This window comes from Dermacentor albipictus, chromosome 4 (assembly GCF_038994185.2).
Source record: "Dermacentor albipictus isolate Rhodes 1998 colony chromosome 4, USDA_Dalb.pri_finalv2, whole genome shotgun sequence".
Classification (NCBI taxonomy): Eukaryota; Metazoa; Arthropoda; class Arachnida; order Ixodida; family Ixodidae; genus Dermacentor; species Dermacentor albipictus.
Window position 1 is genome coordinate 176732814 of NC_091824.1, and position 16744 is coordinate 176749557.

Genomic DNA, 16744 nt, shown 5'->3' on the forward strand with positions numbered 1-16744 from the left:
AGCCTCCAGGTTTCTGCCCCGTAGGTGAGTACTGGTAAGACACAGCTACTATATACTTTTCTCTTGAAGGATAATGGCAACCTGCTGTTCATGATCTGAGAATGCCTGCCAAACGCACCCCAGCCCATTCTTATTCTCCTAATTATTTCCGCCTCATGATCCGGATCCGCCGTCACTACCTGCCCCAAGTAGGTGTATTCCCTTACGACTTCCAGTGCCTCGCTGCCTATTGTAAATTGCTGTTCTCTTCCGAGACTGTTAAACATTACTTTAGTTTTCTGCAGATTAATTTTTAGACCCACTCTTCTGCTTTGCCTCTCCAGGTCAGTGAGCATGCATTGCAACTGGTCCCCTGAGTTACTAAGCAAGGCAATATCATCAGCGAATCGCAAGTTACTAAGGTACTCTCCATTAACTTTTATCCCCAATTCTTCCCAATCCAGGTCTCTGAATACCTCCTGTAAACATGCTGTGAATAGCATTGAAGAGATCGTATCTCCCTGCCTGACGCCTTTCTTTATTGGTATTTTGTTGCTTGCTTTATGGAGGACTACGGTGGCTGTAGAGCCGCTATAGATATCTTTCAGTATTTTTACATACGGCTCGTCTACACCCTGATTCCATAATGCCTCCATGACTGCTGAGGTTTCGACAGAATCAAACGCTTTCTCGTAATCAATGAAAGCTATATATAAGGGTTGGTTATATTCCGCACATTTCTTTATTACCTGATTGATAGTGTGAATATGATCTATTGTTGAGTAGCCTTTACGGAATCCTACCTGGACCTTTGCTTGACAGAAGTCTAAGGTGTTCCTGATTCTATTTCCGATTACCTTAGTAAATAGTTTGTAGGCAATGGACAGTAAGCTGATCGGTCTATAATTTTTCAAGTCTTTGGCGTCTCCTTTCTTATGAATTAGGATTATATTAGCGTTTTTCCAAGATTCCGGTACGCTCGAGGTCATGAGGCATTGCTTATACAGAGTAGCCAGTTTTTCTAGTACAATCTGCCCACCATCCTTCAACAAATCTGCTTTTACCTGATCCTCCCCAGCTGCCTTCCCCCTTTGCATATCTCCCAAGGCTTTCTTTGCTTCTTCCGGCGTTACCTTTGGGACTTCGAATTCCACTAGACTATTTTCCCTTCCATTATCGTCATGGGTGCCACTGGTACTGTATAAATCTCTATAGAACTCCTCAGCCACTTGAACTATCTCATCCATATTAGTAATGATGTTGCCGGCTTTGTCTCTTAACGCATACATCTGATTCTTGCCGATTCCTAGTTTCTTCTTCACTGTTTTTAGGCTTCCTCCGTTTCTGAGAGCATGTTCAATTCTATCCATATTATACTTCCTTATGTCAGCTGTCTTACACTTGTTGATTAACTTCGAAAGTTCTGCCAGTTCTATTCTAGCTGTAGGGTTAGAGGCTTTCATACATTGGCGTTTCTTGATCAGATCTTTCGTCTCCTGTGATAGTTTGCTGGTATCCTGCCTAATGGAGTTACCACCGACTTCCATTGCACACTCCTTAATGATGCCCACAAGATTGTCGTTCATTGTTTCAACACTAAGGTCCTCTTCCTGAGTTAAAGCCGAATACCTGTTCTGTAGCTTGATCTGGAATTCTTCGATTTTCCCTCTTACCGCCAACTCATTAATCGGCTTCTTATGTACTAGTTTCTTCCGTTCCCTCCTCAGGTCTAGGCTAATTCGAGTTCTTACCATCCTGTGGTCACTGCAGCGCACTTTGCCGTGCACGTCCACATCTTGCATGATGCCAGCGTTAGCGCAGAGTATGAAGTCTATTTCATTTCTAGTCTCGCCGTTCGGGCTCCTCCACGTCCACTTTCGGCTATCCCGCTTGCGGAAGAAGGTATTCATTATCCTCATTTTATTCTGTTCCGCAAACTCTACTAATAACTCTCCCCTGCTATTCCTAGTGGCTATGCCATATTCCCCCACTGCCTTGTCTCCAGCCTGCTTCTTGCCTACCTTAGCACAAAAGTCGCCCATTAGTATAGTGTATTTAGTTTTCACTCTACCCATCGCCGATTCCACGTCTTCATAGAAGCTTTCGACCTCCTGGTCATCATGACTGGATGTAGGGGCGTAGACTTGTACAATCTTCATTTTGTACCTCTTATTAAGTTTCACAACAAGACTTGCCACCCTCTCGTTAATGCTATAGAATTCCTGTATGTTACCAGCTATATTCTTATTAATCAGGAATCCGACTCCTAGTTCTCTTCTCTCCGCTAAGCCTCTGTAGCACAGGACGTGCCCGCTTTTTAGCACTGTATATGCTTCTTTTGGCCTCCTAACTTCACTGAGCCCTATTATATCCCATTTAGTTCCCTCTAATTCCTCCAGTAGCACTGCTAGACTCGCCTCACTAGATAACATTCTAGCGTTAAACGTTGCCAGGTTCATATTCCATTGGTGGCCTGTCCGGAGCCGTATTTCTAGCCTGTGCCTATTTCACAAATTTTATTATTCCCAGCTCAGACAGCAGCCATACGTCTGCGCACCGCCATCACGCACGTCTCGCCGAATTGGTCATCCGCTGAAAGTCTCATGCCAACGTGCCCGTACGACTACATTTTCCCAGTCATTCTTCCTCCGAACAGCAAGCGACTGGAACGACCTTCCCCATGAAATTGTAGCCATCACCTGTCCATCAACCTTCCTAGAAAAAGTTACATCCCACCTGTCATCATGAAAAAAAAAAGAAATGTTTTACTTTCTCAAGTTAAACCCACCCCTTAAGTAAAACCCCCTGCAGGGGGTCTTTAAGGAAATAAAAATGAGAGGAAATGAAATGAAAAAAATGAAAAAAAGATCTAAACCCCTATTAATGCTTAAGCGTTAAGGGCCCCTCACCAGGTCTGGCCATATTGAGCTGACAAGCGCAGAGCTTCCATTGAACGGTAACAATCGTGTCTGCAAAGTATTACATCGCTACGCGCCGCAGAAAGATTTGACATTTCAAACCGAATGCCATTTTCCCTTCTCCCCGCGGCCGCAGCGCTTAAAGCCGGAGGACGACAAACTTGCATCCCTGCGCCTGCGTACTCGAGTCGGCAGTGTGATGGCACTCGTGGAGACACGTGACTTCGAGAATTATTCAAGACAACATCTGTTATCTGTGCGATCTGTTGCTTGAATTGACGAATTGAAGTTTAGAGAAATAATAAAACACACAAATGGAATGTCTGCACGTTTTTTGTTTTACTTTGCACCGAAGCAAGAGAGATGTACTTCCGCTTTATCTGCTTGTTCCCACGGTTATGCGATCTTGTGCGTAGGTACTGAAACTATGCTATTTTCTACCGTGTTACAGCATGATCAAGCTCTGCGATCCGCTTGTTCTGCCTCAGGATTCATGCAGCGCTGAATTATGCCACTGGTCATGTTTCCTTGTGCACAGCGCACAAAATCATGCGCTGCATGAACGAGACAACAGCTCACGTGCAACACACTCAGGGGAAATGCGTAGTGCCGAAAAAAAATAAAGTAAGGAGAAACAAAAAAAGTGAAGGCGCAGCCTGTGACTTATGTGTCATGCAATCCTTAAGGTCTGGTATGGGAGAACACAGGTAACGAATTTCGCTTGCGAAGGCTAGACTGGGCGAGTGGAGAGAGTGTCTTGCTTGGCAGTGGAGCCCGCCTGCTGAAATCATGGGTTCGCGGCACTGAAATATTTTCTATCTCGGCTATTCATGAGCCAGTTTGAAAAATGTTTGCGGCAGAACGCTCCCTTGAGGACACGGAATAACTTCCAGCATGTAACCAAAATTTGCTATGGGGCGTGGTGACCGTGTCGCAAAAGAATCTGGTGTTGGCGTCGGACGCAGTTTTGTTAAAAATCATTGCCAACCACAACGAGGCAGGCCCTCCGCATGGCACAGAAGCGTTACCGAACTAATTGAATTCCTCAAAGTAAAATGCCCCAGAAAAATCGTAAAGTGTGATGTAAACACAACCTACAGACATGGTAGCATCGGACTGTAATTTGAATATACCAGAAAATATAATTCTGTAACATGAAAAGTCGAACACAAACCCCTTTTCCAGCGTTTATACCATTCATAGAGGGGCGCAGCCCGCTCAGTTCCTTGCAACACCATCCAGATGGCGCTTGCCTCTGCGCATCCGCAAGAAAGCAGTGGTTGCAGGGAAGCATTACAAGCAGTCTGGAATCTTTGAATGCAATAGCAATCCACTTTTAAGGATGAAGCTTAAGTGCCCCCCAAATTTTTTTGTAGCTGATTAAATTAGACTGTGGAATCAAACTCCACTGTTACTGTCCCTGATTGTAATCACTTCTGCTCTGCAGTGCATGTGACCAGAAACAAATATTTGCTTTTTTCACAGGATACAAGTGTAATTGGTTGATTGGCAATTGGTGCAAGTTAATTGCTATCAATATGAAAACTGTAGACGAATTAAAAAAAAAAACATTGACCAACTCATGATAAACCCATAAAAGTTGCCATGTAGGTAGCTAGAGGTCAGCACTTTGTGTGTCTCTCACTTGCTGGCATGTGCCTTGTTTATTTCTTGCATTGTTGTACTTGGACTGTGTAGATACAGTTTACACCACTGATAAATTAACTGCTTTAGTGCAGGACCAGATACATATAACACAATTTTACAGACTGCTATTTACCCTTCCATAAACTCAATGTAGTGTGGGCATTTATAAGCTATACTTTGTCATCTGTACATGATCATCATCATGTGGGGTTCATATGGCATTCTTCTTCATCATCGCTTGTGGGGCTCGACCTTGTGTGATCCGTGCTTTCGGCGTGGTCGGTTCGCAACATTTCCGACGCGTGATGAACGTCGGGATAACTGCTGCATCACAAGTGGTGGAGTGTGCTTTACGGTCCTTTGTCCTCTGACTCCCCACTGAACCTCCTGGAGCTTCGATCAGCTCGCCGATTGTGCCAGCTGTTCGCCAGTATGTCGCAGGACGAGCCAACGGGCAGTTCTACTTCAACCATCTCGGCCTCGGCTACCCCAGCCTCTCCGTATTGGATAATCAGTGGGCACCAGCGTGATCCCCATCTATTTGCTGGACTTCGCGGTGAGGACGTCGAGGATTGGTTGGATGACTACGACCGAGTGAGTTCGGCTAATCGTTGGGACGACGCGTCCAAGCTACGCCACGTCCCCTTTTATCTCACTGGAGTAGCGAAGACTTGGTTTTTCAACCATGAGGTTGATTTCACGAACTGGAGTGCTTTCAAACAGCAGCTCTGCCAAATCTTCGGCACACCGGCCGTTCGTTCTGCCCTCGCAAAAAAGACGCTGGACACTCGCAAGCAACAACTCAGGGAATCTTATACGTCGTACATCGAGGATGTGCTTGCTCTTTGTCAACGCATGAACATGGCCATGACCGAATCAGACAGGGTTTGCCATATCCTCAAAGGCATCGGAGCTGTCGCTTTCAATGCTTTAGCCATCAAAAACCCCACAACCGTCACTGATATCGTCACTACTTGCCAGCGCCTCGACGAACTCGAATCAGTACGGTTGCAGCCAGACACCACTGCAACCACTACCGCCGACGACCCCACGTTACGAGCAATGATCCGCGCAATAATTCGTAAAGAGCTGCAGTACCTTGGCTTCGTCGCAGGGCCTATGCCTTCCCATGTATCGGATACCAATCTGCGAGGCGTTGTCAAAGAGGAATTGGCGTCCATGGCTGGTGCAGCGTACATGGACCCTCTAACTCATCGGACCCCACCAACGTATGCACAAGTAGCCACCGTTACTCCACTCATCGTTCCACCGATGCCTCACAAACCAACGCTGGCCCACATGGCTTCCATGACTACCAGCGCACCTACCCAAACCAGCTATCCGCAGTGGCATCCTCCTCGTCCCATCTGCTACTACTGCAGCTTTCGTGGCCATATAGCACATTTTTGCCGCAAGCGCCAGCAAGACAAGCGTCGTGGATATGACGCATACGAACGGGATGACTTTTCGCCCGGAGCTACTTTCCAATGTCTAGGGAGCTTCCATGACCAACGCCGTCCTTATGCTTCACCGCGCGGCCGCTTTCCATCGCCTACTGTAGCATCCGAGACGGTAGCGACGTATCGTCCTGCGAGACGCCGCTCGCCGTCACCCCTTCGCTGCTCTATGTCTCCACTTCGACCTGCTTCTTAATTCGCCGAGCGTCGTCTGGAAAACTGAATTATGCAGCTTTTGGAGGGAAAGTTGCATCAAACGACAGGACAGCAATTCCACCATCGAGTCCGTGCAATATGATATTGGTTGTAGTAGAAAATGTACAAGTCGAAGCTTTGATAGACACTGGTGCTAGTGTTTCAGTTATTCACCGGGGATTGTGTTCGGGACTCCGGCAAGTTACGACCCTCTACGCTACTCGCTGCTCAAGGGGCCGCCATTCGACCTACCACCATGTGCACTGCTCGTATTTCCGTTGACGGACTTCTGCATTACATGCAATTTGCAGTGCTAAGTTCGTGTGCCCAGCAGCTCATGTTGGGATGGGATTTTCTTTCTACGGCCTCCGCCTCCATCTGCTGCGGGCAGCGTGTTCTCCACATGACCAACACGACCTATTCACTTCATGCAGATGACGCACCACTTCACTTGCTTGCTGCAGAAGATACCGCGCTATCACCTCGCCATCAAAGCATTGTTACTATCATGTCTGATGTCATTGACTGCGGCGACGGGCTCGTATTACCATCTGCACGCTGTCTCGCAAGAGGGATAGCCTTTGCATCAGGGCTGGTTTGGTTTGATCATGGCTCTGCACTTCTCTGCACTACAAACCCGACATCCGAAAAGATTCTCATCCCTAAAGGCACTACATTGGCTTGCGCCACTGAATCGGAGTCTATCTCTGTTGTTTCCTTTAAAGCAGCTTCCTCTGAAATTCCTTATACTGGACAGGCCGCATCTCCTTCAGCTCTTGCAGCTGCCAGCAGTTCCGACCTGACACCTTCACAGTCACAACAGTTGCTTGCTTTGCTCCAAAAACATGAAGCTTCGTTTGATGCGCATTCACCTTCGTTGGGAAAAACTTCGATTACAACACATCGGATAGAGACAGATGGCACATCCATTGTGCGCCGTAGACCGTATCGCTAGTCGAGAGGAAAGTCATTGACAAGAACATCACTGACATGCTCCAACGGAACATAATACGCCCCTCTGCTAGCCCTTGGTCATCCCCTGTTGTTTTGGTTCGTAAAAAAGACTGCTCTGTTAGATTTTGTATCGACTACCGAGATCACACTTAACAAGATCACACGCATGGACGTATACCCTAAGCCACGAATAGACGATGCCTTGGATTTCCTGCAGGGTGCCGAGTACTTCTCCAGTCTCGATCTGCATTCCAGCTACTGGCAGATACCTATGCATGAGAACGATAAAGAGAAAACAGCATTTTCGACACCAGATGGGCTCTACAAGCTTAATGTCATGCCTTTCGGCCTCTACAATGCGCCTACAACGTTCGAGCGCATGATTGACACCATTCTTCGTGGCCTGAAGTGGAAGACTTGCTTGTGCTATCTGGACAATATTGTTGTTTTCTCGTCAACCTTCTCTCAGCACCTGAAACGTCTGGATGAAGTTCTCACGTGCCTTGCCAAAGCTGGACTTCAGCTAAACACCAAGAAATGCCATTTTGCGAGCAAGACGATCAAGGTATTAGGTCACATTGTGAGCAAAGACGGCATTCGTCCAGATCCTGACAAGGTTTCGGCAGTTCGCACGTCCCTCGTCCCGAAAAGACCAAAGATTTGCGCAGTTTCTTAGGCCTCGCTTCCTATTTTCACAGATTCAAACGAGACTTCGCCTCAATAGCGTCACCTCTGCACAAATTACTGGGTTCTAATGTTCCCTTTGTGTGGTCTCCCAAATGTGAATCAGCGTTCGCCCATCTGAAGCGTGCTCTCACATCTGAACCAGCACTTCGCCATTTTGATGAAGCTGCTCCTACCCTCCTGCATACGGATGCTAGTGGTCACGGCATTGGTGGCATTCTCCTATAGCGAGACGACACTTTAGGCGAGAGGGTCGTCGCGTACGCAAGTCACATTCTCACAAAGGCCGAAAAGAATTACACCATCACGGAGCAGGAATGCCTCGCTATTGTTTGGTCTGTGCAGAAGTTTCGACCTTATCTTCACGGCTGCCATTTCACCATAGTTACAGACCATCATGCATTATGCTGGCTTTCGACGCTGAAGAACTTGTCTGGACGACTTCGTCGGTGGATCCTTCATCTGCAAGAATACAACTTTACTATTACCTACAAGTGCGGAAAAAAACACCAGGATGCAGACGCACTTTCTCCCTGTCCGCTTCCTATGACACCATGCAATGGACCTCCAACTACCATCCGTGACAAGCTTTCGCACGACCCCTCTTAACATGTTTTCTTGTTGGCCACTGTAGAGGAGATGCCTACACACGACAGCAGATTCTTCCAATCCCAGCAACTTGCAGACTCTTACTGTCGGCACATCATAGACCACCTTCAAGGAGCTTCGCGCCTGCCTAACGCTCGCCTTCGTCAACAGCTGACGCAATTTAAGATTGACAACTGCATCCTGTACCGTCATATCTATCACCCTGACGGTCAGCGTTGGTTCCTGTCCTGCCACACTCTCTACGTGCTCAGGTCCTGCAGACTTCTCATGATGACATGACTGCTGGTCACCTTGGTTTCCAGAAAACCTATGATCGCATCAAAGGTCGCTTCTACTGACCTGGCCTGTCCGCCAGTGTAGCGAGGTATGTGGCTTCCTGCGGCCTATGTCAGCATCGAAAGCTCCCTACATCAGCTCGAAGCGGACAACTGAAACCGGTTCCGTGTCCGTCGCAATCATTTGAAGTCGTTGGCATTGACCTGTATGCTCCTCTTCCTGTGACTCTCACTGGTAAACGATGGATTGTGACAGCCGTTGACCACTTGACACGCTACGTCGAAACAGCTTGTGTGAGTTCTGCCTCAGCGTCTGAAGTTGCTGCATTCGTACTTCAAGCCTTAATACTGCGTCACGGTGCTCCTCGTGTCCTCCTGAGCAACCGTGGAAAAGCATTCCCCTCACAACTAGTAGACGACGTACTCAGAGCCTCCGGAACCACCCACAAGACTACCTCCAGTTACCATCTGCAAACCAACGGCCTAACAGAGTGATTTCATCGCACACTGTTCGACATGCTAGCTATGTACATCGAGCCAGATCGAGCCATCGAGCCAGAACCACCGTTCAACGCATGACCGGTTACTCGCCTTTTTACCTTGTCTATGGTCGTTCGCCCTCCTCCTGCCTTGACGTCTCTTTCTTCGCGCCAACTGTCGATCGATGCCCATCCTCCTGTGAAGAATATGTGTCCCACATTCGGCGTTGTCGCCAGCTCGCCCGCATCAACACCGAAGCACGGCAACAGGACCGCAAGCAGCATTACGACGCCCCTCATCGGGTCATGTGCTTCCGCCCTGGAGAGGAAGTACTACTCTGGACACCAGTTTGTGCTCCTGGCTTGTGTGACAAGTTTCAGCTTCGGTTAATCGGCCCCTACAAAGTCTTGGAGCAGACCTCTCCGGTCAACTATCGCGTGGCACCAGTTATTGTTCCAAATGACCGCCGCTGCCGCGCTGCTGAGGTTGTCCACATTTCCCGTATGAAGCCTTTCACGAGGCGTTCACCGCCCCTTTGAATTGCGGCCAGGATGGCCACTTTCGCATGAGGGGACATTAGTGTAGGCATTTATAAGCTATACTTTGTCATCTGTACATGATCATCATCATGTGAGATTAATATGGCGTTCTTCTTCATTATCACTTGTGGGGCTCGCTCTTGTGTGATCCGTGCTTTGGGCGTGGTTGGTTCGCCACATCTCCGGCGCATAATAAACGTCGGGATAACTGCTGCATCCCAGTATACACATTGCCCTTATACAGTTAAACCTCGATATAATGAATTCGGTAAAATCGGCCCTCTACCTCTTATGTTGAAATGTGGCCTTTTATGCAGATAAGTACAGTAATAAACGTCGGGATAACTGCTGCATCACAGTATACACATTGCTCTTATACAGTTAAACCTCGATATAATGAAGTCGGTAAAATCGGCCGTCTACCTCTTATGTTGAAATGTGGCCTTTTATGCTGATATGTACAGTTGTAGATGGATTTTTTCTTTACATGGAAGGGGCCACAACATTGTTCAGATTGTCAGGCGTTTGGAAAAAACGTGGTTTAATGAGAAATAGAAATTATTTTTTTTAATATGAGAGTCAGCGACCGAAAATATGGTTTCATGCCATGTCAATAATACCTTCACATCGGCAATATGAAAAGAAGCCTACGAAGCTTTCGTGTCCACTCCACCGCAGCAACTGACAGTGTTTCACTTGGTGGGATGATGCTATCATGAAGAGCGCAGGCAGAGGGGAGAGAATGCTTCATCTGCCTCTCATTTCAACGTCTCCGAAGTTCGAGATTGCATGACCTCTAGCGCTAAACGCATGGGAAGACAGCGCACATGAATCCACAGCCATTATGGCTCATCTAACCTTTTCAACCACCGCAGATTACCTCCAAGATGGGGGTGCGCAAGCCCCATACAGCACTGACAGCCAAGCGGCCGAGCCAGTAGCGGAGGTGCGCGCTCACTTGCCAGGTAGCTCGCATTCATCAGCTCGCAGAGTTTCTATTCACAATGGTGAAACACAGACGCACAACTTGTTGATGGCATTTTACTAACTCTGCTTTACTGCAGCTACAATGCTCCCAAGCTTGCTTTGGTTTTGTTACTTTTCACCACAAACATGGAATAATATGTCCAACTGTCATATAACTCGAGCCAAAGTTTTAGTGCAGTGGAACAATTCTGTGATTACCTTAAGGCAAAAATAATGTTCCTGGAAAATATGATGGCCAGATAGCACCGCAAGTTTAGTAGACATTTGCTTGCACTTTTAAATATTTATTTTCTAGTCTCCACTAACATCAAACGTCAATAACTGAAACTTACTGAGACTTACAGTTACATATTAGATATGATTGCACTCTTTAAAGAGTATGCTGATCAATGAGCAGTTTAACTTTTGTTACGTAAGAATGTTTGAAGCTGAATCTTTATTCACGAGCCACAACATATGTGAGCGATGAACAATACACCACATCTTTTCTGTAAGCTACTACAAAACTTAAAACTATCAATTTTTAAGCTGGGAATGCGGCATAAACAAATACAGCGCGTTCGCACACTCATGAGTGATTACACAGAAAACAAATCATGTTATTGAAGCAAAAGGTTTAAGAAAATTGTTAAAAGGTTTAAAAAAATTGTTACTGAACTAAAAACATGACACCCTGTGGCTTCTCAGCCATTGGCAGTAAAAAAAGGGGGGGGGGGAAACGCAATACAAAACAAATAAATGATGAGCAAATGACTGTAATGCTGATTTAATACAGCAGCTGAAATTACGTACCATTGCATTTTGGGAAATACTTTCTAACCCTGCCTTCTAGTACACTACCGCACTGCAGTGCAAGTAGCATTTGGAAAAGGCGGGACGAGTTCGGAAGGACGGACGTGTGACACATACGTGCCCTGTGAAGCTTTGACCAACGCTCTGTGCCATTCGTGCAGTAACCGTCAGCAACAAATGCTGAAACAGTAGCTTACTGCACTGCACTGACATCGTGCACCGCCATTGTAAACAGAGGCAGTGGAGGCCGGCTGAGGGAAGCAATGGACGCATCACCATGTGGTCAAACATGGCGGCGCCTATGGGAGTGCAACGAGAAGGGCCCATAGTTCAGTCGCATGAGATGAAGTACTGCTTATAATGAACTGCTGGAAAAATGCCATGGACAAGCCAGGCGTCAAGCACGCTTCTCAGCGAGGTGTGCCAGCTGAGGGAAAAGTGGCGAGGGCAATGCATAGGAATGGAAACAAGGAATGGAAAAGAAAAGAGAGAGAGAGTGCTGTATGTCACATGGTAACATGCACACAGCAGATACGCGTGCAGTACAGGCTTTGAGTTTGCCTAGGCAGCCTAACCTAAGCCTCTGCTCTGGCTCCTTACCAGCGGCACCCACTCCACGCCGAATTCAGGTGCGTTGTTGCTATTCAGCTCTTCTCTTTATGTGAGGCAAGTGAATACAGTCGCTGACACACTTTTCGCAAAATGACCAGATCACAAAAAAAGTCTCGGTAATCAGGAAGGCAGAAAAAACTAGTTTTGATGGTGAAATCAATTTCGTTTTTTACAACTTCAGCCCTGTGGCTTTGTGTTGTGCGCATGTGAATAATACCTATTCGAAATTTCGTGATGGTCGAGGCTATGGGTGCATTTTGGATTTGCCTATTGCAAAGTGCAGATATCGCACGAGTGACCTTGACTCCACAACGCTGTCAGTTTAGCCTATGTTCAGCAAGTTCAGTTCAAAGCTTCATTGCTTTATGCTTACACGCGATCTTTCGCCATTCCTACTAGTACCCATGCACATCTAGCACACTTACAAACTTGGTAAGCATACACGGTCGATCACATATAAACTCTGCTTCACGCTTGCTGCTGTCAGTTCAACCTTCGGGCAGTCACACTCGGTCTCCGTGTTTATGGGTACAAACACGTCAAGGGTAAGCTTCAATTAAGTGATGGCATGCATTACGATACCCTGGCCGGCTAGTCCTAACCAGTGTGGACTCATCGAGAGTCGCTGACCAAAGTTGTGATTTGGTGTTGAGCAGATAAAACTCTTTGCAGTGGCTATACGGCGCTTGGAAAGAGGAGGAACAACCTTGGCAACGAAAGTTAGGGCACTGGTGACAGCTCGAATAGTGGCAACTTCATTCGTGGTCGCCATGTTTTCGACATTGTGCACGCGGATCAGTCCAAGAAATAGAGTGACACATTGTACGGCCTCCAAAATTTCAGTCGCCATTCTACATTGGTTCTTTGAAGTAGGTGGTGGTGCCGTATGGGCAGCCACAGCTAATGAAGAGCTCTGAAAAATTTATCAGCAGTTGTTTCCTCTGTAGACTTATTTTTTAATTTTGTATCCTACATGCAAAGACCACAGCTCTCTGCACATTAATCTTACAGCATTCATAAATTTAAACAGATCCAAACATCCTGGACACATGCTGCGACGGTTGGATGTGCACGGCTGCTTGGTCTACACGTCTTGCACGTGTGTGAGAGAGAGAGAAAATCAACTTTTATACTGAGCCGTTAGTAAAGGTTGGTGCGTGCTGGCACCAGATGGGGTGGAACCTTCTTCTCAGGTCCCATATGTGTCCAGCAGTTCCTGGCCCCTAGCCGCCAGCGCGAGCTGGGTCGATAGGTCGGGGCTGGACAAGGTCTCCCATCGCTCGGGGGGGGGGGGGTTCTTAAGCTTAGTGCACTCTGCAAGGATGTGTGCTAGAGTGCCTTTTGATCGTCTGCAAAACGGGCATGAAGTGTCATGCTCTGTTGGGAACCTCTTGTGCAAGAGCACGAGATGCGCTAGCGACCCCGCTTGCATACGTCGCACGATCGTTTGCTGCGTTCGGCTGAGTTGCGGATGCGGACGGGGAAGTCTACATCTGTCGCTCCTGTACATTTGTGTGATTTCTTTGTAACTTGTCACGGGGTGCGGTAGCTCTGGCTCGTCCTCGGCCCGGATTGACAGTTTTTGGGCATAGTGGTCAGCGAGTGCGTTGCCTTCCACCTGCGAGTGAGCCTGGACCCACACGAGCTCAACACCCCGTCCCGGTGATTTGCATTTGGTGAGGATCGCTAGTGCCGCGGGAGAGATGTTCCCCTTGCGGTAGCTTGCGTAGGCGGTCTGGGAGTCTGTGACCACGGTCCTCACTTCCATTTGTGTGAGTGCGAGGGCCACGGCCACTTCTGCTTCGGCTGTATTCGTTGTCCGTATCGACGCGCCTGTGACCAGTTTATCGATGGTGGTGACGACTGCCGTTGCTCTGTAGCCCCTGAAAAATGTTGCTTTCATTATGCAGCATAGACCGCTTATAACCTAACTCCACCAGTCATAAATTTCCGTGCTACAGTGAAATCTCATAAAACCGTAGCTGGCCGGAGTTCGGAAAAGATACGTACTAAACGGTAGTACTGCTTAAGCAAAACAGCATGAGATTGCCCACTACCTGTCAAAAACGGAACTCAGAGTGAGTGCGATGAAAGGGCAAAAACATGCAGCATTTATTCGCTTCACGCGACACAAGTATTATTTCTGTTTGATGCCACGGCAGCCTAGCAGCGACGACAGCGGCCTCAAACTTACTGAAGCTGCGAGCCAGCTTTCCAGCCAGCCCCTTTTTTTCGGCAAACACTTGCATGGCTGATTCTCCAGTGGCATTGCATATTCTCCGTGCAAGGGTCTGGTAGCGTCGCAGAAGTCATGGGACGCCTTTTTTATTGAGAGGTGCTGTTCTTGTAGTGATAATTGCATTCATGAGGCTAAGTAATGTGCAGCTTCTGCCACTGTCAGGCCAGAATCACCCGTGCTGTCGCTTTCTGTGTCGTCCTCATCACTGTCATTAGGTGACAGTTTGGCAACAACAAAGGCAACAATGTTGAAAAGTTGGACCTCGTAGCCGACATCTCTTCAGGGTCACAGCAGCGCTGCCGAGCAACTTCTTCGCATTACAAATGCCCCATGCTGTAGTCAACGGTAAATTCCTGTCACATGCCAGCACTGACTTCTTCATCGTGCCACGTACGATAGCACGAATGATGTCCAATTTTTTTTCTGTGCTGAGCACCCAGTGTTTTTTATCTGAGCTTTGCCATGACGCGTGTCGTAGTTCGCACGATGCCACATCGCTCTCTAGCACGGCGTCGAAATGATGTTAACGTGGCTTCATGCGCAAATGCACAGTGCGCTTGGAAGCCGTTCGTATCTCTGAAGCTTGGAACGACAGAAAGCTGAGCTAGTTGGTAAGGATTCATTATGCAAACAAGAGGTGAGGCATGCAGACAGGACACAAGAGTAGAGAAGTGGACAACACGAACGCCGACTATCAAGTGAAGGAGGCACTGAGGCGAAAAAAGAAAGAAGACACAAAACTCATCGAGGAAGAAGAAGAGGTGGCCGAAGAAGGTAGATGCACTTCACGTCGGCTCCGTCTCCGTTCAATGATTTCGCAGGCAAGTCGCCGAAAATCACCGAGTTTTTGCTACCATCTCACGCAGCAAGTTACCAAGATTCTGCCGATACCAACTTCAAGGTGGGAATCCCATTTTTCGAACTTCTACGCCAAATTTTCGTCTGCCACACCGGCAGCCGCGGTGGTGGCTGCCGCGAGCCTAGGCCTATAGGCGCCCCCGCAAGAAGTACACGTGGCGCGCGCCCACGCTCGCTCGCAGACGAAAGAAATGGAGGTTCTCGTGCAAGGGGAGAACATTTCCCAAGAAGAATTTGAGGCTGGCACGGGCTGGAGTACTGTCGGCTCGAAAAAGCAAGCCGTTGAGAGATCCAATACAAGCAGTTTCGGCGCCCACCTCGGCACCGGCGGAAGGAAGAAGCGCGAGCAGAAACTGAAACAGCAGTTAATCAAGGCCAGCCGCATGCCATATCTACCGAAGGGTGATTTCAAGATTATCATCCGCCCACAGGAAGGCCTCAAGATTGGCGAATTAGGAGCAGCCAGAGTAGCTTCGTGCGTCTACCAAGCTGCTGGCATACCCGGGAAGCACAGGGAAGACGACACCGTGTGCCTCAACGTACAACAGAACATCATCGTAGTGAGTATTCCCAGTGAAGCCAACGCAGACAGATACCAAAGAGTCGAGCGCCTCGTGGTCAATGGCCAGGCACATGAGACCAACGCATATGAATCGGCACCCGACTTAACTTCCATAGGGGTCATCAGGGGTATACCTCTCGAAGATTCGCCCCGCGACATCACCGCCCAGGTCGTTACCCCCAAGAATCCTACGGCAATCGCTGCGAAACGACTCAGCAATACCACCACCGTCATCGTGCTGTTTTCCGGACTGAAAGTTCCCTCCTTCGTCCGCTACGGAGGCGCTCTCATCAGGTGCGCGTTGTACAGAAAACAACTTGACCTGTGCTTCCAATGCGGCAGACTGGGCCACCGCATGGACGTGTGCCCCAGTCCGCAGGACCGCATCTGTAGAGGCTGCGGCACGGCCAACCCAGGTCTCAACCACCAGTGCAACCCCCTTTGCCAACTTTGCGGGGGTGAGCACTTAACAGCCGATAAGAATTGCAAGGCTCGCTTCAAGACGCCATATATAGTCAAGCGACGACGCTGGGAAAGACAACGACAACAGGAAGAATTTCTAGCATCGGAGGCTACGAGGGAATTTCTTAGACGCCCTTCCCGTGATACCAGGCCCCACTCACGCTCGAGGGCCCGCTCGAGAACCAGAAAGTCCAGATCACGGAGCCGCACACCCAGATCGGCCCGAACCAGATCCAGGAGCCGTACGCGTTCGCTTTCCCGCCGCAGCGGAGGCGGCCCGGCGGTAGAAGAGGCCACCAACAAGGTGAGCTGGGCAGACGCGGTCAAAGGCTCGTCGCGCCGCGGCGGAACTGAGGAGACTGCAGCTTCTAAAGAAATAGCAGAAATGAGACGGGAAAATGCGCAGTTGAGAGAATTAATCTCACACCTCACGAGAGAAATCCAGGAACTTAAGAATAGTCGAAGGGTGGAGATATCTCCCCGTCTGAGTACTTG

At 48.3% G+C, this 16744-nt stretch overlaps 2 protein-coding genes across 3 annotated transcripts in view; one reads left to right on the top strand and one right to left on the bottom strand.

The window, feature by feature from the left end:
• Nucleotides 1-16744, bottom strand: part of LOC135908621 (centrosomal protein of 78 kDa-like) — a 102461-nt gene that overhangs the window by 57682 nt on the left and 28035 nt on the right. The gene's annotated exons all lie outside the window — the stretch shown is intronic.
• LOC139059475 (uncharacterized) lies at nucleotides 4977-10678 on the top strand. The gene is made up of 2 exons (XM_070537901.1): nucleotides 4977-5783; nucleotides 10613-10678. Exons 1-2 carry the CDS (start codon nucleotides 4977-4979, stop codon nucleotides 10676-10678), a joined length of 873 nt encoding a protein of 290 aa, XP_070394002.1.